We start from the raw sequence: 23,636 nt of genomic DNA, 5'->3' as shown, positions 1-23,636 counted from the left end.
AGAGCGGAGGAAAGTGTAGGAATCATTACCTTTATTATCAGTCGGAATACAAATACTTGCAGGCCACAAATAAAAAAAAATAAAAAAAAAAAAAAAAAGGAAAAAAAAAACAACAAACGTTTGTACATTTTAAAGACTGATCCCAAACCAGTTAACTGTGTGCAGGCACAACACACACACACACACACACACACACACACACACACACACACACACAGTGAAAAACATCAGCATTTATAAACCAAAAGTACCAAAGTTTAAATGAGGAAATGGAACCGAGGAGAAAGCTGAGGTTAAAGCAGGATGTTGGTGATGAACTGACGATATGATGTACTGAAACTTGTACAGATCCTCATCAAATCTGAGGATTCATATATAAAAAAAATAAAATAAAATAAATAAAAAGATTTGATATGGACAGTAAAATGATACACTGACATCTAAATAGATCATTTCCCACAATTCCAATTAGTTTTATTTATTAATTTGGTGAACAAATCAGCAGGGTTAGGACCGAGTTGTGAATTATTTTCATGTTGGGGGAACTACTCTGTCTGTCCACACACACACACACACACACACACCCCTGCACACACATACCACAGTGGGTGAACATTTTGCAAGAAAAAAAAAAAACCCGACAGCATTTCCTCTCTCTGTCCCAACGCAGTCGTTTCTATGGCGCGTCTACAGTCTCACGTATGAGGAAAAAGAGAGAGAAGAAAAATTAAAAAAAAAAGAAAGAAAAAAAAAAAAGAAAGGAAATAAACACCTTGAAAACATTTAATGCTTTGCACTGAAGTGTACACCGTTATGAACGGTTCTCTAAAAACCTAGGAAAAAAGTTCTACTGTTAGTCTCACACACACAAAACAAACCTAACTCAGAGACAAACCGAACTGCAAAAAAAAAAAAAAAAAAAAAAAAAAAAAAAAAAAAAAAAGGAGAAACATTGATAAATCCAAAAAATTAAAAAAAAAAAAAAAAAAAGATTAAAAATAAGAGAGTTTGCTCACACTCTTGCCAGACAGAGGCTGCACCGGGAGCAGCTGAAGGTTGTGGGTTTTTATTTTAAACAGTAACCTGTCCTAAACTGATACAGAGTGAGGTACGAGTGTGACTTTGCAGTATTCTGGGTTTGTGTTTTTTTTTTTTTGTTGTTTTTTTTTATTTTTTTTAAACCGTGTTTGTAGCAGCATTACAGTTCTGAGAAACTCAGTCGCTGGACCGATCGGCGTTCCCTGACTCGGAGTTTTGTAAAAAATAAAATACAATATCACAAAAAAAAATAAAATAAAATAAAAATCCCACATGAAAAACAGAACCAGAAGAGAGAGAGAGAGAGAAAAAAACTGAAATCATAAACCAGGCTGAACAGTAGCAAACAGCGCCATCCTGTGGAGAAGAGAAAAAACGGAATAAAACCAGTCCACTCGTCTCACGTCTGTATTCTACACAAGTCCAGAGAAAGCCATTCGTTTTTTAATGTAGATGCAACACCAGAGTACTAAACATGCACAGAAACCATTTTCCACGGTTCGTTTTATTTTATTTCATTTCATTTTCCAAAACCGAAGCTGGTTGGCCGTTAATTGTAATTTTCAACTAATGTTGGAAAAAAAAAAAAAAGAAAAAAAAATGGATTGTGCATCCTTACTAACCGTCTCAATAATTAAGGAATTTTGGGAATATTTTGGGATGGAAATCGCACAGAACCTGCACTTCCTAGACAACTGTTTAGCTCCACGGCATGTTTTCATAAGATCTTGCGATCTCAAGACGACGGGATAACCACAAAAAAAAAAAAAAAAAAAACGTATCTTTTCATAATTTTTTTTAAACAGTGATCGAGAAGCACAGTCTAATGCCACACCTGTTTTTCTTTTTTTTTTTTTTGTCCTCTTCAAAACATTTAAAATCTTTCTGAAAACGAACCGGGTCAGGAGTAAAAGTCGCAGATTTAAGAAGAGATAAAAACGGATTGACGAGGTGTCACGGTGAATTGCTGTCCATTACGCTCACACACAAACACACACACCCCTACACCGACCCTCTCCACCAATGTATAGCTTTATAAAAAAAAAAAAAAACACCTGGAAGCCAAAAGTAAAAGTACTGACCCCTCCCTTTACAAACACACACAAACAATAAAAGTAGGTTGATTCACCTTTGTCCAGAGAACGTGTGAACATCTGAAAGTCTGCGTTAAAAGCAAGACGAGAGAAGGGGGAAAAAAAGAAAGGAAAAAAAAAAGAAGAAAAAAAAAAAAAAGACCTGAAACCTGCATCAGAGGAAATCTTTGTCCAGTATAATGACACGTGACCGGAGAGCAGATATGCACAGACTACAACGCATGTACACACACACATACAGTATTTGAGAGTCTGTTTGTTTTCCAGTGGTGGGTGGGTGTGAGAGAGAGAGAGAGAGAGAGAGAGAGAGAGAGAGAGAGAGAGAGAGAGAGATGCACTGTAGTGGGCTGTGCTGATTGAGGATGAGCGAGAGTTTTTGGGTTTTGTGTATTTTTTTTGCGAGGTTGCAAAAAAAAAAAAAAAAAAAAAAAAAAAAAAAAAGTCCAGCTCTGATTTGTTTGTTTATACGGGAAGTGACGAGATCGAGTTATGAGGTAGCGCTGATTTGCTGATCTACTGTTCCTCCTCTTCTTCCTCCTCCTCCTCCTCGTCCTCCTCCTCCTCAGACGACTTGGATGGCTGCTCTTCCTTCTCCTGCGCGGACGAGAAAGCAGAGACGGTCAGCAACTCGAGTACAAGATCAACAATACACGTTCACATACCCAATTTTAAATATTCCAAACGGTTTTGTTTTTTTTTGGTGTTTATTTCACTATTGTCTTGCGGTTAAATCATATACATCGTGATACACATGTATCGTAGAAATGTTCTCAAGTATCGCGATAGGATATTGTTGTCGCGTCGCCCAGCTCCGATCGCAAAATCGTACGGAAAGGTCTTTCGCGGTGACGTTTCCTCGGTAAACGAGAGCGTCTAGCTGTACTCGTGTTCGACGCACGTGAATCGAAGACACGTCTTGGCCCAAATCTGAGGGAATTTTAAAATAAATAAATAAATAAAAAAACAACAAAAAAAAAAACAACCACCAGACTGAACAGCGCCATCCTGTGGAGGAAGAAAAAGCTGAGCGGAGACCAATCTAGAGCGTGCATCTCACTGAAAAGTCCAAGGCGATTCAGTGAAAAGCTCACGTTTACGTAAAGCGACAGCAGAGCGCTCTTCTCACGTCACAAGTCCAGAGAAAACGCATCACGTCTGGTCCGGTTATCTCGAGCGCGATTTATTTTCACGAAGACGCACGATGCTCAAAGTAGGACTTTTAAAGCCCACTTAAAAAAGGCACACGGGTCCGATTTTTATTCCAAAGTTTATACATCTGTAGTTTATAGTGAATAAAATAATGCCATGAACTGAAGTGGTGGATATTCAGCAACAACAATGATCTATTTTATAGACATTATTTTATAGATGCTCGACGTGTCATTTGATTGATTTTTTTGAGTTAACGAGGTCTGGATTCAAAGTCAGTATGTAAATAATGTAAAAACAAATCAGATTTCATCTGTTTTCTCAACGTAAAGATCACGGATGAACAGTTTGTGGAATTGACGTTACAGCTGCAGTGATTCCTGGGAAAACCCGGATCTAACCGGAGCCTATAAAAAAAAAAAAATAAAAAAAATAAAAAAGGAATATGAAAATAAGACGATATCGTAAAAGAGCAGGTGAGCACGCGGTCGCGCTGAAGCTCTACCGTTTGTCTTTTGTTTGTCTTCCATTCATAAAATAAAACGACAACCGCCCTGTTCTCTGGGAAAAGTTCAGGCAAAAACGGACGCATGCAAATCTTCAACGCCGAGCGAAGAGACCTGTATGGAGAAGGAGGAGAGAAAAGAAAGAAAGAAAGAAAAAAAACCTCCTAAAATAAAGAGATCCTTTAAAGCCGCCACTGGGTTTCCTTTCAGTTACGACACGTGAAGCGAATCTGAACCCGGGAGACGAGTCATTGCGCAACGGCCTTTTATGAATCAACGGTTCGGAAGGAAATGTTGATCAAACTTGCGGCTTGAAATCAGATGAGCGTTGGACTCGGACTCACGCGCTAAATATCTGCGCGTGACTCAGGCGTGTGGACTTTCTGGAGGCACGTTTAAATGAATCGCCGTGGAACAGACCCAAACCGCTGTGCCAGGGCCGTGCCTCATGTCAGAGGAATGTGTGGAGCGGGGGGAAGAAGAAAAAAAAAAACAAAAAAAAAAGAAAGAAAGAAGAGTGACAAAAGAGTGTGCTGTTAAGAGAAAGAGAGGGAGGGAGGAAGGGGGCGGAGCTTGTGGTGTACTCGCAGATAAAACGGGCCTTTAGGAATGGCGGTGACTAAAGAAACGAGTGTGTGTGTGTGTGTGTGTGTGTGTGTGTGTGTGTGTGTGTGTGTGTGTGTGTGTGAGAGAGAGAGAGAGAGGGAGTGATCACTCACGGGACAAGAACTCTGGGTTCGGATGGTCAGCACAAACCGTGTGTGTGTGTGTGTGTGTGTGTGTGTGAGAGAGCGAGAGAGAGAGAGAGAATAAAGGATAGAGAGAAAGAAACCGGGCAAAAGTAACAGATAAACAAAGCAGAGTAAAAACAAAGACGCCGCATGAAATCCCCTTTTCTGATAAGAAGCTAAATGCAAATGTTTTCACTCCACACCTGTGCCAACGATCTCTCGCTCACGTGCACGCACACGTTCGGTTTTATTACCTGTGGGTTATTTCCACTGCTGTAGCTACATGACGTTTAAAATCCACCTAAATGGGTGATCGTTCCACGTATCCGAGCCGTACACGATGTCTACTGCACGACGTCACAATACGCTAGCCGTTAATCCAGAACACGCGCGTGTCCCATGATGCTTTGTGCCAGATGTGTGCGGAACCTCTGGAGGATCATCGACATCCATTAAAACGGTGGAGATCCGGGCGAAAAACTTAAAATTTTAATATTATCTGGGGGAATAAATATAATAAGTAGAACTCGTTTTGTTGAGGGTTTTCTGTAAAGAGGTGTGTGTTTAAAAGATTTATGGAAGGAGTCTCCAGTGTCGGAGGTAAAGCTACAAGTCCCCCCGACCCCGCCCACCACCGAGTTGGCGTGTTTTTCCTGTCTTACTAACATCGAGATTGAGAGAGAGAGAGAGAGGGGGGGGGGGGGGGGCAGACAGAAAGCGGCTATGACGTACGTGAGAACTTGTTTCAGACGCTATACGGCATTAAACACAACTACAAATGGATAAGAAGTATGACGCGTCCTTCTGTAGTACAAGAGGAACGGAGATGTCAGGCTGCGTCACATCAACGTGCCGTTGATTCGTTTCCCAAGACAGCGCACTGCCAAGTGTTTTATTCTTTACTTTACTCAGGAGACGCACAGGCGCCTTCAGCCTCCGACCAATCAGATCGTCGTACCGAGGTCATGTGATCAGCCTTGTTCTATAAAGTCAGGAATAAACCCCCAGGAGAAGGTGAATCTGAGGATGTAGGTTTCTCTTTCATTTTTATTGAGTGGGAAGGAAAGTCATGCAGGACACACACACACACACACACACACACACACACACACACTTCTCCAAAGGAGTACGTGGAGAACACTAGCATTGCTCTGCGTGTCCTAACAAGTTCATAATTACAACCCCGTTTCCCAAAACGTTGGGACGCTGTGTGAAACGTGACTAAAAAAAACAATGCGATGATCTGCAAATCTCATAAAGCCAGATGTTCTTCACAATAGAACATAGAAAACATATCAGATGTTTAAACTGAGGAGAACGTACCATTTTAAGGAAGAAAAAAAAAAAAAAAAAAAAAACCACGTCATTTTGAATTTGATGGCCGCAAGACGTCTCAAAAAAGTTGGGACGGAGGCGGGAAAAGTAAATATGTTAGTAAAAAGAAACAGCTGGGGGAAGATTTCGCAACTAATTATGTTCATTGGGAACGGGTCAGTAAGATGATTGGGTATAAAGAGAGTATCTTAGAGAGGCGGAGTCTCTCAGAAGTAAAGATGGGATGGAATCTGGATGGAAGCAGATGTTGCTCTAAAAGAGATAGATACACACACACCTTTCAGCATTGATGGGGCCTTTCCAGATGTGCAAGCCGCCCATTCCATAGGCACTAATGCACCCCATACCAGAGATGCAGGTTTTTGAACCGAGCGCTGATGAAAAGCCGGACGGTCCCTCTCCTCTTTAGTTTAGAGGACGCGGCGTCCATGGTTTCCAAAAAGGATTTCACATTTCTATTCGTCGGACCACAGAACAGTTTTCCACGTCGCCTCGGTCCATTTTAAAGACGACGGCGGCGTTTCTGGATCATGTTCACGTACGGCTTCTTCTGTGCATGATGGAGCTTTAACCAGCGTTTGTGGATGTCACGGAGAACCGTGTTCACAGACGATGAGTTCTCGAGGTGTTTGAGCCCATGCAGTGATTTCCATTAATATCTTTTCCATGTTCTATTGTGAATAACGTACGGGTTTACGAGATTTGCAAGTCATTTCATTCTGTTTTTATTAACAATTCACACAGCGACCCAACCTTTCATGAATTGAGGCTGTAAATATCAAGTACTCTGATCACTATGGAGACCTTTGACCCTTGTAAAGTGCTAAAACCACACACCTATACCCTTCCATGAAGTGTCTGAACTCTGTGTGAACTGGGCGGGCGTGAGAGACGGGCGAAGCGATTAGCGGCTACGTGATTAGCAGGCAGGGTGTTTTGTGAGGAACAGAGGGATGACTTACTGCTTTCTTGGGTCTTCCTCTGCGTTTTCCCCCTGCAGACGCCGTCGCAGCAGCTGCTTTCTGAGAGCGAGACAGATAAGAGAAACACGAGAGAGAGAGAGAGAGAGAGAGAGAGAGAGAGAGAGAGAGAGAGATACACACAGAGTCAGAGAGAGAGACAGTCAGAGAGATACACACACAGAGAGACAGTCAGAGAGTGCGAAAGAGAGACACAGTCAGAGAGCGAGAGAGAGCACGAGAGAGAGAGAGACAGTCAGAGAGACACAGTCAGAGAGACAGAGAGCACGAGAGAGAGACACACAGTCAGAGAGAGACAGTCAGAGAGAGACAGTCAGAGAGAGACAGTCAGAGAGCAAGACACACAGACAGTCAGAGATACACAGAGTCAGAGAGAGAGACACAGTCAGAGAGAGAGACACAGTCAGAGAGACAGTCAGAGAGACAGAGAGAGAGAGAGCGCGAGAGAGAGAGACAGTCAGAGAGAGACAGTCAGAGAGCAAGACACACAGACAGTCAGAGAGATACACACAGTCAGAGAGAGAGAGAGACAGTCAGACAGCGAGAGAGAGAGAGATACACAGAGTAAGAGAGAGAGAGAGAGAGAGACAGTCAGAGAGAGATACACACAGACAGAGAGACAGTCAGAGAGAGAGACACAGTCAGAGATACACACAGTCAGAGAGAGAGAGAGACAGTCAGACAGCGAGAGAGAGAGATACACAGAGTAAGAGAGACAGAGAGAGAGACAGTCAGAGAGAGATACACACAGACAGAGAGACAGTCAGAGAGCGAGAGAGAGAGAGAGACACATTCAGACAGCGAGAGAGAGAGAGACACAGTCAGACAGCGAGAGAGAGAGACACAGTCAGACAGCGAGAGAGAGAGACACAGTCAGACAGCGAGAGAGAGAGACACAGTCAGACAGCGAGAGAGAGAGACACACACACAGACAGTCAGAGAGAGAGAGAGAGAGAGAGAGAGAGAGAGAGAGGGGTTAGTGGATTTAAAATAAATAAATTAATAAATTAAAAAAACCCAAACACACTATGCTTTACAGTGAACTCAATTGCATTAGATCTTCTGCATCCTTGAAACAGGAAGTGACCATCACTGTTGAACATACAAGGTCAGGATATAGAAACCACCACTACAGTGCCGTTTGTGTACATGCTGCAATAATCTGTTCTTCTAATCATGCAATCAAACTATTAAAAAATAAATAAATAAATAAAAATCAGCACAAAAGGTTTCTGTAAGGAGCTGCAGTTAAACACATCACATCACTGCACTGAGATCAGAGACAAGAACAATCAAAACACTCTGAAACAAACGGGTCTGAAGTACGACGCTAACACGGCTAACCGGTAACGGAAGCCGATGACCAGCAGTTTAGAGTCGGTGATGTTTCCGACGCGGTACGCCACACTAGTATCTATAAACACAGACAGGACGACGTCACAGACCGCCAGCGTGCTGAAGCTCAATCACGCTCTTCCTTCACGGGCAGGAGATTCCTCCCGTACCTACGAAGCTTGGAGTCACGACGCCGCAGCGGTCTCCGAATCACGAGGCCGGGATCGTACGTTAGAAATGATTGGGAGGATATAATTCACATTTCTGACATTTTTATTACACTATCGCCGCGCCGAATGCTGACTCGTGTGGGTGAGGGCGTGGAGTCGTCAAACATGCAATTCACACCATGCTAAACTGGAGGCTAGAAGCTTCCACTACACGTGAGCGAAAGTAGTGCTTCGAAATCTTCAGCGGAACGAAAAGGAAAATCTAATTAAAACACGAATCATGAAAAAAAAAAAAAAAACCTGCAAGTTACATTGTTACCGTCATAATACTGCATTAATCATGGGAATAAAGCTTCTCTGAAGTGCTTCTGAAGAAAAAAATCTAACCACTAGAGGGTGTTAGTCTGTGTGTGTGTGTGTGTGTGTGTGTGTGTGTGTGTGTGTACACTCGGCCAGAGGGCAGTGGGTTCGTTGGCCATTATGTTGGAAACGGACATGAACTGCACACAGGCCACTCCAGTTCATTGGCCACCTGGTTTGAAGCGCTGAGACAGCTGGCACACACACACACACACACACACACACACACACACACACACACACACACACACACACACACACACCCCGAGCGAGGGCGTACATGTGTATTGTGCAGAGAAGTGAATGGGGACAGCGGTTGTCATGACAACAGTAGATGGAAAGAAGCAAACCGAATGTATGCGTACATGCAACGCACGTGTGTTTGTATACGCGTGTGTTTGTTAGAGGTGGAGTGTGTTGTCATGGAGACGGCACCTCTATCGGGTGCACCTGCATCATGCAAAACGCTACAGGAAGCCACGGTGAGAAAGGAAGTGGGGAGAACCGACCATCTTGGTTTCGTTTTAATGTTTACAACTTGGCGGCTAGAAATCTGTCAAACACGGGAGCGTGTTCTGCATCGAGAACTAGCCACGGTTACTAGCGACACGGACTAGCGCCACAAACAACTCTGAGGTGAGGGATAAAAACACGGAAAAAAAACCTAAAAGTGAAAAGATGAGCATTCTTTTCTGTGACGATGCAAAAACAAACAAACAAACAAACAAACAAACAAACAAACAAAAACAACTCACTTTGCCTTTAGATGCTGAAGAGCTCGACTTGTTTTTGCTTCCCTTTGGTCGTCCTCGGGGCCTCTTCGGCGTCGGGGAACCACTGGGCTCCTGCTGCAGACGAAAACAAAAAAGAAAAAGAGGGAATTGATTGAGATTTAAGACTTTTACACAAGTTTTAGTATAAAGCCAAATCTACCACATAGATGCTCCAAAGTTTCCAAATAACTTCCAAAGAACATTTCAGATCTTCAGAAAAAAATTTTCTTCATCAAATCTCAGAAAACTGTCGCACCAATTTAACACCATAAAGTATAACAAGGTCCATATACATACACAGTGGCGATCAAAACTATGACAAAATGATCAGTGAAAATCAGGTTTATGGTCAAAATGTGCAGACTTCCAGCTGTTTGCGATGAACAAATCAAACACAAGCGATTGAAACAGTTCGACGCGACGAATGCACGAGATGCGGATCTTCTGCAGCGTTCCTGAGGAATCTTCTCCCGTTCCTCATGAGCAACGGCGTCCAGTTCAGTAATATTCATGGGTTTGCGCGCTGCGACCGCCTTCTTCAAATCCCACCAGAGATTTTCTATGAGGTTCAAGTCAGGTGACTGTGACGGAACTGTAGAATCTTCCAGGATTCTTCTGCAACCAAGCCTTCGTAGAATTTGAGGTACGCTTGGGATCATTGTCCTGTTGGAAGGTCCGATGACGCCCAAGCTTCGGCTTCCTCACAGACGGCATGATGTTTTCTCCTAGGATTTCCTGATACTTCACTGAATCCATCTCGTCTTCCACACGCTGCAGGTTTCCAGTGCCAGAGGATGTAAAGCAGCCGCAGAGCATCACCGGGCCTCCACCACGCTCGACTGTGGACAGAGTGTTCGTTCTTCATCCTTCTTCCTCCAGACGTACCGCCGATCCGTCGTGCTGAAAAGTTCCAGTTTAGTTTCATCGCTCCACAGAACAGAATCCCAAACCTTCTGTGGATTATTTATATGATTCTGAGCGACTTTTCTTCTGCTTTTGGGTCAGTAGCTGAACGTCTTGGAGTTCTGGCATGGAAACCTTCTGCGTTTAGTACGCGCCTTACTGTGCTCACCGAAACCTCGGCGCCTGTTACACCGAGTCTCGCTGCAGGTCTTTTACAGTCACTCGAGGGGTTTTCACAACCTGCCTCCTCACAAATCCGCTTGCAGCCGTCGATCGCTTCCTTCTTCTGCCCCGTCGGGGTATTTCACACATTTTCTTCCCCTAGCCAGTTCCGGTATTTCACGTGTTCCAGCTCAAGCACATCTGCTGCAACTAATGAAGCCCTTGATTAGTTTATATCAGGGGTGCTCGAGACAACACCTGTTTTACATATTTGTGCTGTTGTGAGGGATTCTCTTCAGGTGGGTGAATCATTTTGAAACTGGAGAAGTTGCATTTTCAATTGAATTTGGGGGAAACTACTTGAATCATTCATCGTGTCGAACTATTTCGATCGCTTGTCTTTGATTTGTTCATCGCAAACCTCTGAAAGTCTGTACATTTTGACCATAAACCTGATTTGCACCGAGGGTGGAATCATTTTGATTGCAGCTATGGAGAGGGAGAGATCTTTATTCCCACCAACTTGCACCAAACGTACTTCAAATGTAGTTTCCAAGATTAATTTTTTCAGTGTTAATTATTTACGAAGTTTAACTTTTCTAAAATACAAAAAAAAAAAAATGTCTTTTTGTAGACATTAAAAAAAAAGGTATGAAAGCATCAAACAGGTTTTTCTCCTAATTAAAAAAGCAACTGTGTCGTTTTTTCACGTTTGGTAAAACTCCTACATCGATACGGATCGCGATATATCGTAGAAATTCCTTCAGGAATCATACGGCCCTTGCTCAACCGCCGCCCGTGACGTCCACGTCCAATCCTGCCTCACACGCAGCTCTCGTAGAATATGAGCACTTTAAAATCGTGTCATCAGACAAGACCTGCGGTTTGAGCTTCTGTTTACGATCAAAGCGTCGTCATGAAACAGAGTGAAAACACGCGGTTAACCCCGCCAGATACTGACGCACTTTAATGTTTATTATGTTATCACCTTGCCAGTGTAAAAAAAAAAAACCCTAAACATTCACGCTCCTTCGAGGCGGTGTTTTTCTGCCTCTTATTTTGTTTCAAGTTACCATAGAGAAGCGTTGCAGAGTAAACAGGAAGACGTGTGGCATGAGTAATCTGCGAAACTCCTACCATCATGCTTCAGCTCTCTTTGTGTTGGTCGAAGTCGGTTTCCTGTCTTCGATTTCTCAAATTAACCTCTCGTCTGTCTTAGGGCTCGTTTTAAGATGAACGCACGGCGTGTCCCAGCGTTGGCGTTAGATACTAAATTCTAGAAACCAGAATACCGGCGAAAGCTGCTGAGAAATTTGGGTGTCTTTATGGTCCAAGTTTTAGTTTACCGCAACTTAGTGTCTAACGTGCTAGTAGGGGCGTCGAAAATTTGTGGAAATAAATAAATAAATAAATAAATAAATAAATAAAATCATCGTATTGTGCTTCTTGAAGGCATCGAGACACATCACTGCCAGCAATACAGAAGCATATTAACCAATTGATCATGAACAGTTTTGCATTTTAATTAAAAAAAAAAAGTTGTTTACAAAAAAAAAACAAAAAAAAAAACCAAAGCTGCTTTTAGTTAGTTTGTCTTTTTCCTTTAAAAATTTACTAAAACCCTTAAATATACCATAATATCTCAGAAAAACACACAATTTATCACGATATCAATTTTATCTTAATATCTGGCCCCCCCGGATATCAAATGCATCGTGTCAATTTCTCTCAATCGCATTATTATTATTATTATTATTAAGAATGGAAGTGTACGTAACCTTAAAATAAATTCTTAAGCCGAAAGCCTTACGTCCTCCTTCTCAGGGTCCCGGTTGCCAGTCATTAAATAAAAAATTCATCAAACTTCAAACACAGGACGACTGCTTTGCTGGCAGTTTCGTAGCAAGCTTACGTATCGTGCTCGAAACTGTTTATCAGAAACATCAGATATTTCGGTCATATCGCTCACCTGTAACTCCGCAAAATAAATAAATAAATAAATAAATAAATAAATAAATAAAATTTCCCCCATCTTCTTAGTAAACTAAGACTCGCTGATCTATAGTGATGTAACTCATTGCGACATCGATATATACACACACGATACATCGTTACTATAGTAACTAGAAGCTAAAAATCTTTGCGGCGTTCGATTTGCGTAGACAAGAAGATCGTGTGAAAGATGATCAAAATATATCGTTGTATAGCTTTATACATAGGCTTCTAAACTACCGTGGAAAACCTGAACATTGGGATATTTCCTGCATCTAGGAAAAAACCACCACACAATATGCATACTTAGAGATGGTCCGCTACCACTATTCCATTTCCTGATAGCGAGATCTAGCCGATGTTATCTTACACTAATAAGCGTAATGTTTTTAAAAAAACAAAATTTATTATTATTTTTTTTTTAATGCCTCAGATTTATTTCCCCCTCTTTTCTCAGCTTCAAACTAGCCTGCTTTCCTCCCGTAGACAGCTCTCTGATTATCATGTTGGTTTATCCTTTTTAACACCAAACGTAGACTTCACAGGTGAAACTGAAGCCTAAATCCAAGAGTAGATGTTTATTGTCTAAACAGTCAATCTAGCAGGATGCACCTGGGTAACAAGAAACACCTGGCGGTCATCGTACACATCTACGTATAAATACCACGGAATAAAAACTAAACTTTCTCCTTGTATTCATCTTTTGATCTCAAACCAAAGTGTCTTCAGTCTACAGCAAAAATAATAAGAGGATATGAATTTAACCTTGCCGTTCCAATAGTTTCGAAGGTGACAGTTATGTTACAGAATCAGACAGGGGATGTTTTTTCCAATATCCGATCCACAGTTTCATTATACTGGCTATCGGGTCGGTGCAGTCTCAAGGTATCGAATGTAGCATTTATAGCTGGAGTGTGAAAGTGGGTTAAACTGCACAAGGTACTCGTTTTAGCGTTCGCTCTGTAGACAGCAGGAACCGTCTACCGTTTAAACGAGGCGATAAGCATGCAAGCACGTCTTCCCGTCCAGGTTTGAAGAATCGATTGCGTGTGTTTTGCTGTACGTAATCTTTTAACAGGAAGACTTTGTTACAACACAAAGAAAGCAGTGTTCAAGGTCAGCGCAACTGACACCGGCTGCTACTTTAAGACCAACAGGTGGCACAGAGCTCTCGGCTGCCAAATTCCTCCAAGTGCATCAGGCACGTCGGAGGAAAGCGGAGACCTGATTCAGGCAAGGTCAACGGGGCCGAGACGAGGGGAAGAGGCGGCTTGGGGAAATACCGTCAACGAAGTACGCAAAATTTGCTCAAATTTTCTACCGTCTGAAACTAACTTTTTTTTTATTTATTTTTTTTTTTTAAATAAATATACGGATCTTCCGATTTTTCCTTCTTTTCTTCAAGTATTAATTTGTTTTTGTACACATTAAATCCAAGTAAAGCTGATCTTTAAAAGGCTTCCTTCAACATGCTACACTTTTGCTTGCAGTTTGCGAAGAATCTAATATCGAATTTCGTGAAAATGTCTTGAGAGACCGTGACGAATTACATGACAATACACGTCTCAGATACTGTAGAAATTTTTTTTTAAAACATTAAAAAAAAAATTTAATGTTGATGTGTACTGTCAAATTTATTCATTCATTCATTCATTCATTCATTCATGAGTCCCTCCAGGATTTCTTGGTTTTGCGATCGCAGAAATTGAAGACTGCAAAAAAATCAAGGAAACTCCGCAACATTCCGAAGAGTTTGCAAATTCACGCGCGTGAGTACAGGAAATCTCATTTACCGACAGACATCACCGCGAAAACCATTTCCTACCATCGCGATATCGCCAATTCAATTTCCGCACGCAAAAAAAAACAACACTCATTTAGAAAAGGGTCGCAGCAAAATCAAGCGTTTTTCGCTGCAACAAGTCCTGTACGGACTGATTTTTTGCTAGCAGCTGATTGGCAAACCATTACTTCATGATGGACACATTTCTGATGCACGATATACAGCATACGATACGATATTTACGCCACATCACCCACCCCTACGTCTCCCAATTTCCCAGGTTTTCCGCTCTGTACTTAAGCTTTCGTGAGAATTTATAAACTGCAACATGAATGCATAACCATGAAGCACCGCAGGCAAGGTAGTTCAATCGACGGGCAATCCACTACGATACGATTTCTTTTTCCAATCAAAACACTTGCAACTTGAGGAGATCTCCGTCACCAGAACTGGGAACGTGATTGTCCTTCGACATTTCTAGAAGGATCATACACTTAAGAGCTTTTATTTAATAAATAAATAAATAGATAGATAGATAGATAGATAGATAGATAGATAAACAAATAAATAAATAAATAAATAAATAAATTTTCCCAGCCATAGTTATTGTGATCTGCGTGGAGAAGCTTTAAACCAGGGCTTCCAGAAGGAACTGGAGAAGCTTTAAACCAGGTGTACAAATGTTTTGAACAAACAGTCCCAAAATGGGCATTATACTGCTGCTCACAATGTAATTTCCAAGAGAAAAAGAAATAAATATCAAATAATCCAGAATTCCTGCTTGGGAAACCAAGACGGTCTCCTCATCCCAGAGTTCAGCGAGCGACGTCGAATCAAAATGGCCGCTCCGAGCATGAGCGGTAAAACACGGCAGTTTATACTCCAGATATAAACGACATACAGACGTATTCGCTCGTTAAATCTAGAACGCTGCCTCCTCGAAACTGTCGAGGCAAACATACATCACACCACGCTCCTCGCTCCCAGCTAGCTTGTTTCTAACAGAAGACGAACTTCGCAGCTCGAAGGCGCGGGAGATCGTAGCCGACGTCGATCCTACGATCTTCACAGGTTTGGTTCTGCTTTCTCTCGCTTATTTACGCCAACACTCATGAGATCATACTTAATGAACGTCATCTTGTGCTCGTTTTCTAAACTCCTGTGCTATCCCTTCGCTCGAGGCTGTTGAGGAACTAGCAGTGGTACATGGACGGAGAACTCGGGCCATTTTTGTCGGCGATCCTATCCTACGTGTACGGCGTGTCGGGATAGCGGACAGCGATAGCGTGCGCTCTTCGGTTAAATCTGCCTTTGTAGTTACAGCGAAACTTCATATGAATTTGTAAAATAAACAAACAAAACGAGCATGTTGTTATCACGCCGTTTGGGAACCTCTGGTTGTGTGCAGCTAATAACGGATTTTGTTGCGTAACGCGCACGCTAGCAAGCGGTTCCCGAACAAAATGATCCGGTATTACCGGTTGTTCCAAAACTCGGAGGTTTCCGAGTCACGGAAATAAAACGCGTGTTTATTTCTGATTCTACGGTGTCGGAGTGTGAGAAAGGGTTCAGTCCTCTACTTAGTCACATACCTACAGCGCATATGAACATGCACGGACGTGCTCGCAACCCCACGAAACGGTACGTGTGGACGCAGGAACAGGAACAGCTAGCTATACGAGTGCAGTGACTAATCACACAGTCATAACAGTTATTCAAGAGATCCCGAGTCGTTTGTATAATTAAGCGATTCGACAGATGATGTTTTTAAATCTTTGGGGATTACAGATAAGCGGGGTATTTATGATGATGATGATGATGAAGATAGTCACAAATAAACAGTGCCATAGCACCCGAGTGAGACCTACAGGTCTAGCAGATCTCACGTCAGAATTATTAACACATATTTATATTAACAGGAGCACAGTAACCTTTTCCCCCTAGCTGTTGTTTACGAATGCCAGCTGATTTGCACTGCAATCATAATTGTTTAGTAAACACGTCAACTATGACTTGACTTGACTACCATAATACGACTAAAGGTAACGTAACAGCTCCTTAAACGATTGGTCATAACGAGGTTTCCTCTTCTTCCCCCTCTTGGTGTTGCGAGTTCTGAGCCGTGACCCGTTCTCTTCACACATACGTCTTATTCCGATCAGATCTGTAAATTCAACATTCAGTACATATCACTAAACATCAGCTTTAAACGGTGTGTTTAAGACGAACCAGTTCCTTCACACTAAAAGCCGACCTGCGTGTCGGTTTAAACGTCCACCCGGTTTTTTTCGAGTGATCAAAAATATTGGAACGCACGACTGACGGAGGTTTCTTGCTGCCCGGGTGTGGCCTGTCAAATCGGTTGTTTTAAGAATTAATAGCTCTGAATGTCTACTCTTGGTGTGAGCTCTGGGTTTCACCTGTGAAGACTGCAAAGAAAGAAAGAAAGAAAGAAAGAAAGAAAGAAAGAAAGAAAGGAAACAAAAAGGATAAACCAACACGAAGACCAGAGAGCCGTCTGATGGAGAACGCAAGCCACTTTGAAGAAAAGAGGGGAAAAAAAATTCTATCATCAGAACCATCACGACAATTTGGAATGCCCTGAAAAAGAAAGAAACCACTATTGAACTAAACAACCAGACGCGGAACGGGTCGGCCGAGGAAAACAGTGGATGACGAAACATTACGAGAGCTGTGAAGAAAAACCCCAAAACGGTCAGTGACATCACCAACCAACTTGTACAGGGCATCACAATCCACCATTTGAAGTCAAGCTGTCTAACACGTCTAGACGTAAACGAGGACTTGAAAGCTGAAATTCCGATCCATCGTCTCGTACTCGTCTTTTGATCTCGAACCCAAATGTCCAACGTATAGCGAAAACAATGACGACGGCCTTGCCGTTCCAATACTTTCGGAGGGGACCGTACGTATATTCTATGTCGTGATGGCTCTCGTATCGATTTGTTTGAATACGAGTCGGTTTTATGGGCGAGACGGAAGCCGACTCAAAAAAACACGGCTGAGCAGTTCAGAGTTTTACTCAGCCGCGGTTTTATCGTGGCTTCATGGTCACACCCACCTGCCACTTTAAAGCACGCCAAATGTAAATAAAGCAGTGAGGCGTGCCTGTCTGGTATATCCGGGCGCATTTGTGTATGTGGTGGGGGGGGGCATAGTAATTTGGTTACTCGAAACAAATCAGTGCTCACATCGTCGGTAGAACACAGGAAATATTTTCTTTTTCCTCGTAATGGAGTACATGTTTTGGAGAACATATCGTGTGCATGAGTATACGTGCGGACGGGACCTCGGAGACGGGACAAAACAGGATTTAGGAGCAAACTAAAGAAAATGACATTGCTTTTATTTATTTATACACACACACACACACACACTACAGCCAAAAGTTTGTAGACACCTAACCATCACACTGTGCTTGTTGAACTGCCACTCTTCTGGGAAGGCTTTCCACTAGATTTTGGGGGCGTGGCTATGTGGATGTGTGTTCATTCAGCTACAAGAGCGTTAGTGAGGTTGAGATCAGGCGTTGATGTTAAGGTGAGGAGGCTCCAGTTCATCCCAAAGGTGTTCAGTGGGGTTTATGTCAGTGTTCTGTGCAGGACACTTGAGTTCTTCTACCTTCTTCCAACCTTCGCACACGCACGTCTTCATGGAGCTCGCTTTGGGTCATGCTGGAACAGGTTTGGGCCTCTTGATTCCAGTGAAGGGAAACCAACACCACAGCGTACAAAGGCATTCGATACAACAGCGTGCTTCAAACTTTGTTGAAGAACCACAAATGAGTGTGATGGTCAGGGGCGCAAATACTTTTGGCCATATAAGTGTACCTTGAACAGATTTCACTGCTCGAACGCGTGCACCTGCTAGTCGCCTCGATCGTTTTTACTACTGTTCAACTCGGCACAATATTTACACAGGGTTTTATTATAATTGATCCAAAAAAAAAAAAAAAAGTAAAAATAATAACGGACCAATGATGCGGACGCGTTAGGAGGTACGCAGGTGTACTTTTCAGCTGAGAATCACGTGCTTGTTAAAACATGGTCCAAAAACACACGTCAATGAGAACCTCGATACTGCTTAGGAGTTTAACCTCAGACACACAGAGCAATCCTGGCGACAGGAGAGTTTGTTATCTACAGGCTCAGATTATAGTACTAATCGTTAGCGCACTAATCCGAGGCTGGTGTTAGCGCCCGAGATGGACGACTCAACGAGCCAATCAGTGCGCTCAGAGTCACCCGGGAACCAACCCACCCACCCCCGAGGGGCCGATCTGGAGAAAGCGGGTTACTCGTGGCTCCTGGTTCGTGTTACAGGATGCAGTCAGGCTGAAAAGTGATGGGAGACGCAGCAGGGTTCGAAAAAGAAGTGAAAAACCAAAACAGAAGAGACATGAAAATAAAAATCCTGAACAATTAGTCCGACTAGGGATCAGCGATACAACCAAAAAAAAAAATTAAAAATTATTTCGATGATACACAATATGCATTGTGAGATATATTACATATGAGAATTTATTATTTTATACATTTTACAATTTTAAAGATCAAGTACAAAATGAGTACAAAAAACCCAGACAACTATTATAATAAATAAATAAATAAATAAATAAAAAAGGTCACCAATATCTGAAATCTGTATCACATCACTTTACCCCAAAAGCAAACATCAGAAGAGTCATACAATCTCCATTTTAAAATAAATAAAAATAATTAGAATCAAGACGCAGTGAGGAAATTTATGAACTCGGGCACATCCAACACGGTCCCGTGTTCAGTTACACAGTGAAGCCCATCATGGGGGGCAGACACACTGGAGGCAGACACACTGGGGGCAGACACACTGGGGGCAGACACACTGGGGGCAGACACACTGGGGGCAGACACACTGGGGGCAGACACACTGGGGGCAGACACAGCATTGGACTATAGGGAAAATAAATACATCTTTGTTTCCCCAAACATTTTGTTTTGGATAAACAATAAATGGTTTCAAAATAAAATCTGGTCTATAGTATAGTTTATAGAGATTAAAAGTAATGCCGTTATGATATCTGGAAAAGAATTGTTAGACAGAGTTTGGCGTCGATTGTATAATTCGCCAGAAATGACGCAAGAACGTCTCCTGAAGTTGCATTCGGGATTATATTGGCGCAGATCAGGAACCTGCGCACCTGTTCCTTTAATCTGTGTACCGCATGCATACGACACGCTCCCATTCACCTTCTCGTTAACATCGTTTACACGAGACTGGGGGATTCTTTAAATTGTCGTTTAACGATGGATTAACACGGACACCGTTAGATTAAATGATCGCGCGGATCTGAACAACCAAGTGATTAAAATTCTCAGCATACAGGAACTCCGGATGTCCTTCTCCATACCTGTGGGTTCTTTCGAGGTCTGCCTCTGCCTCTCTTCTCCGCTCCGCCCTTCTCTTTAGTAGAGACGGCGCCCTTGTCCTTGGCAGTCTCGCTCATTGTCTCTTGCTGGTGTGAAGAAAATACAGTGAGAAACGGATCAGGATCAACGTGAATCAAATCAAAAATCACAGTGCGGTGCAGATCAGTATACACTAACCACCGCAAACTCCGAACGCCCCACGAGACCCGCCGTTTCGGAGACGCCCGGACCCAGTCGTACAGCCATCTCAACTCGGCCCTCGTCAAACTCGTTACGCGTGGCCGTTATTCCTGCTTGCGACACATCGACTTCGAGAACCGACCGTCCACGTCCTACCCATTACACTTACCGTCCACTTTAATAAGAACACCTGCACACCACCTCGTTTACGCGGTCATCGAAAATCACCTTGCAGCAGCAGCGGCGCAACGGATAAAACCTTTTAACGTTCACGTCGAGCCGATCGTTTACGGCTTGCTCTGATATAAAAGTTAAATATAAGATGGAAGATCATCATAATCATCAACGTAAATAACCTGCCATAGCTCTCTAGACTATTTGTCGTTTTAGCAACCATCTACATAAATTTAAACGTTTTATTTAAATAAAAAAAAAAAAAGAAAAAAGAAAAAGATGAGAACACCTTAATTTTTTTTTTGATTTTTAACCTCTTTACATCATGCATCAGTCCTAAACTGCATATATTTTATATTATATATACACACACACACACACACACACACACACACACTACATAAAAAGATTTTAAATAAATAAATAAATAAATAAATCTCATTTTAGACCTGCATGTTTTGGACATTTATTATTATTATTATTATTATTATTATTATTATTATTATTATTATTTCCAGGCATAGTATTTCAGCCTCATTCATTTACTTTTCAATATTTGATTCAATTTCTTTCTTCTCGTCATAAAAAAAATTTTAAAAAAAGAAAAGAAAAAGAAAAGAAAAAAAAGGACCATAACTAAAGAATCTGTATACATGTATAAATAATGCATGCATCAAGAGGTTAAATCTTCAAAAAAAAAAAAAAAAAATGACTTTCATAAAAAAATATTTAGCTCTTCACACCAGTTTGACTTTCTTCTAAATCTCCACACATTATATACGAGATATATTAAACGTTAAACTCGTATTTTTTTATTTTATTAAAAAAAATTTTTTTTTAAATGAACGTATAAATTCGGTGCTCTCAAAAAGGCAGCATGTTGTACATTTATAATCCTGACTAATACAGACAGACCTGGACGTTTTTAAAGGACAAAAAAAACACGCAATAAATAAATGTTTAAGAAAATAAAATACAGGAAGGTGAGCTGAGTGAGCTAGCATGAGTCGGTTGCTAAGCTAATAGCCGGGCTTGTGTTTGTTTACAATACAAAATAAAATGCTGAGAAAAATCCCTAAACCATGGAATTCAACTCCTGAGATCAATTCCCAGCGGGGAAATTTATACCAAAGGAAGAATTTGTATAATTAACGCAGAACAACACAATTTACACACAAACAACAACAACAGAAATGTGAAATACCTCCGCGCGCGGCTTTAACTGGAGGTGTTTTAAGTACATCTGCGATCCCCCCTCCCCAACCCCCTCCTCCCCCGTGTTAGTACGGAAGCCCGGAAGGTACATGATAAACGAGGGGGAGGAGGAAGAGGGGAGGGGAAACGCGAGACGGAAATTCGAACACGCAACATGTGCGAATAAAACTGGCGCGCAAACAAAGAACAATAACTCCAAAGCACATCTCAAAACCCCAGAAATAAAAATCACTTAACGAAGCAAGACGACTCAAAAAAAAAAATCAAATCGATCACTCACATAAAACGCAAAACTATAAAGATAATACGTTAGAGTTAATATTACAACGCGGTGTATTTTTAAAATGTATATATCTAGGCTATAGATAAATATATGCAAAAACATGCTACTTATATCAAGCACAATAGCTCAACAAAGGCTACATAAAATACTCCAAAAACAGAAATATTTCGGAAGCCTTGAGTAGTGTTTTAATGCTTAACCATCCAACTTTAAGAAACTTTAAACTCTAAAAAATAATAATAAAATTTAAAAAATTAAAACCCCTCCAAGCTCCATCAAACAGCCATTGTCGGTTATTAGTTAGCTAGTTCACTGTATCTGAAGTCAATTTTTCCCCCAATTGAATAGGCTATTATTATTATTATTATTATTATTATTATTATTATTATTATGTTGCTTTATAGCCTATTCAAAGCGAAATTATACTCTAATAACATAGGCTGTAATATAACTTGCCAATGGAAAGTGATCTAAAACACAAAAAAAGAATAAATTTTATATTAGGCCAATATTACATACACACACACATACACTAAAACATCCTCCGAGTAAAAGTGTAAAAGTTTAATAGTGAGCTACAAATGTATTAGTTACTAATAAACCGGAAATTCAAGCTCTTTAAAAAGTATCCGAATAAATATACACCGATAATAGTGCCGAGTCTCAAAGTGTAGGAGGCTTTAATTCCAACCTAAAACAGTTTGTTCCTGTGCATTTAAAAAAAAAAATAATATAAACATAAACAAAACAAAAAACACTCTACAGCAACAGTTCCTAAAAAACAAAAAAACCGCCAGCACCACTAACACCACCAACCACCACAACAACAATGTCCGACCTCATCACTTTAACCTGAAACTGATTTTAAAACTCAACCCAAGCATCACCAACTAAAAATATATATTTTTAAAAAAATGTAGAAGTAGATACATTGTTATATTGCGGATATAAGGATGGAGTTTCATAATAAAGAATAGATCACAATGAGCGGAAATTACAATGAAACCCGTCGTCGCGCTTTTTTTTTTTAATTTTTTTTTTTCTCCCCCCGACTCGACCCTGATCAGTCATATTACTCAAACTCTAACCCCAATAAAAGTCCCCAAGGTTTTAAAAAAAAATCCCAAAGCACATAGGATTGCGTTGGAAATGAGAAAAACAGGCATTCAAAAGAGGTGAAGATGAATAGAGAGGAATTACCTTGTGAGCTGAACGCGGCGCGGCTTTTGGTTAAAAGATATACAGCCTATAGTATAGCGCGCAGGAACCGTGCAGTGTTCAAGTGAGTGAGAGAAAAGCGCCTTCAGGCCATTTTAAAGGGGCTTCCGACTGAGACAGAGTGCACTCGGGGGGGGGGGGGAGCCAAAAAAAGGAGGATGGGAATGAGCCCTGCCTTGTGTTAGAGGGAGGGAGGGAGGGAGGGAGGGGGGTGTGTTTACTTTTAAGCCATGCTCAATATTGTTGTTTATGAAATAGAGACTATTTCCTAAACTCACATACACTACATGACCAAAAGTTTATGGACACCTGGCCGTCACATCACATACAGTACTGTGCAAAAGTCTTCCTGAAAGTCTGTAAAGCAAAGATGCCTTCAAAAATCGTGAAATTAAATGTTTCTGCATTTTAAAAAAATAATTAAAATATACTAGAAAGAGCAGGGGCGCACGGTGGCTCAGTAGTTAACACGTTCGCCTCACACCTCCAGGGTTCGATTCCCACCGGGGCCCTGTGCGTACGGAGTTTGCGTGTTCTCCCCGTGCTGCGGGGGTTTCCTCCGGGTATTCCGGTTTCCTCCCCCAGTCCAAAGACATGCGCGGTAGGCCGATTGGCGTGTCCGAAGTGTCCGTAGTGTATGAATGGGTGTGTGAGTGTGTATGTGATGGATCGGCACCCTGTCCAGTGTGTATAACGCCTTGTGCACGATGCTCCCTGGGATAGGCTGCAGGTTTCCCCGTGACCCTGAGAAAGGATAAAGCGGTATAGAAGATGGATGGATGGATATAAAGAGTAGTCTCAGGTAGAATTTGTGTAGTTTTATAAG

At 41.7% G+C, this 23,636-nt stretch overlaps 1 protein-coding gene across 6 annotated transcripts; it reads right to left on the bottom strand.

Annotated features, from left to right (window-relative positions):
- Nucleotides 1-9: 9 nt before the first annotated feature.
- Nucleotides 10-22,926, bottom strand: hmga1a (high mobility group AT-hook 1a). Of its 6 annotated transcripts, none has more exons than XM_017487412.3 (5): nt 22,793-22,926; nt 19,722-19,826; nt 9,454-9,546; nt 6,816-6,875; nt 10-2,726 (listed from the first exon to the last, which is right to left on the bottom strand). In XM_017487412.3, exons 2-5 carry the CDS (start codon nt 19,815-19,817, stop codon nt 2,646-2,648), a joined length of 330 nt encoding a protein of 109 aa, XP_017342901.1. In that variant the 5' UTR covers nt 19,818-19,826; nt 22,793-22,926; the 3' UTR covers nt 10-2,645. The 6 variants fall into 6 exon arrangements, with proteins under 6 accessions (XP_017342901.1, XP_047016196.1, XP_047016194.1 ...); XM_047160240.2 differs by having other exon boundaries at nt 9,454-9,543; nt 22,793-22,919; XM_047160238.2 differs by lacking the exon at nt 22,793-22,926 and adding an exon at nt 21,299-21,976 and having other exon boundaries at nt 9,454-9,543.
- Between the last annotated feature and the right edge of the window lie 710 nt (nt 22,927-23,636).

Source organism: Ictalurus punctatus, chromosome 15 (genome assembly GCF_001660625.3).
Source record: "Ictalurus punctatus breed USDA103 chromosome 15, Coco_2.0, whole genome shotgun sequence".
NCBI classification, from domain to species: Eukaryota; Metazoa; Chordata; class Actinopteri; order Siluriformes; family Ictaluridae; genus Ictalurus; species Ictalurus punctatus.
Note: the sequence above shows the minus strand (reverse complement) of the source record. Positions and strands in the feature narration are given on the sequence as shown.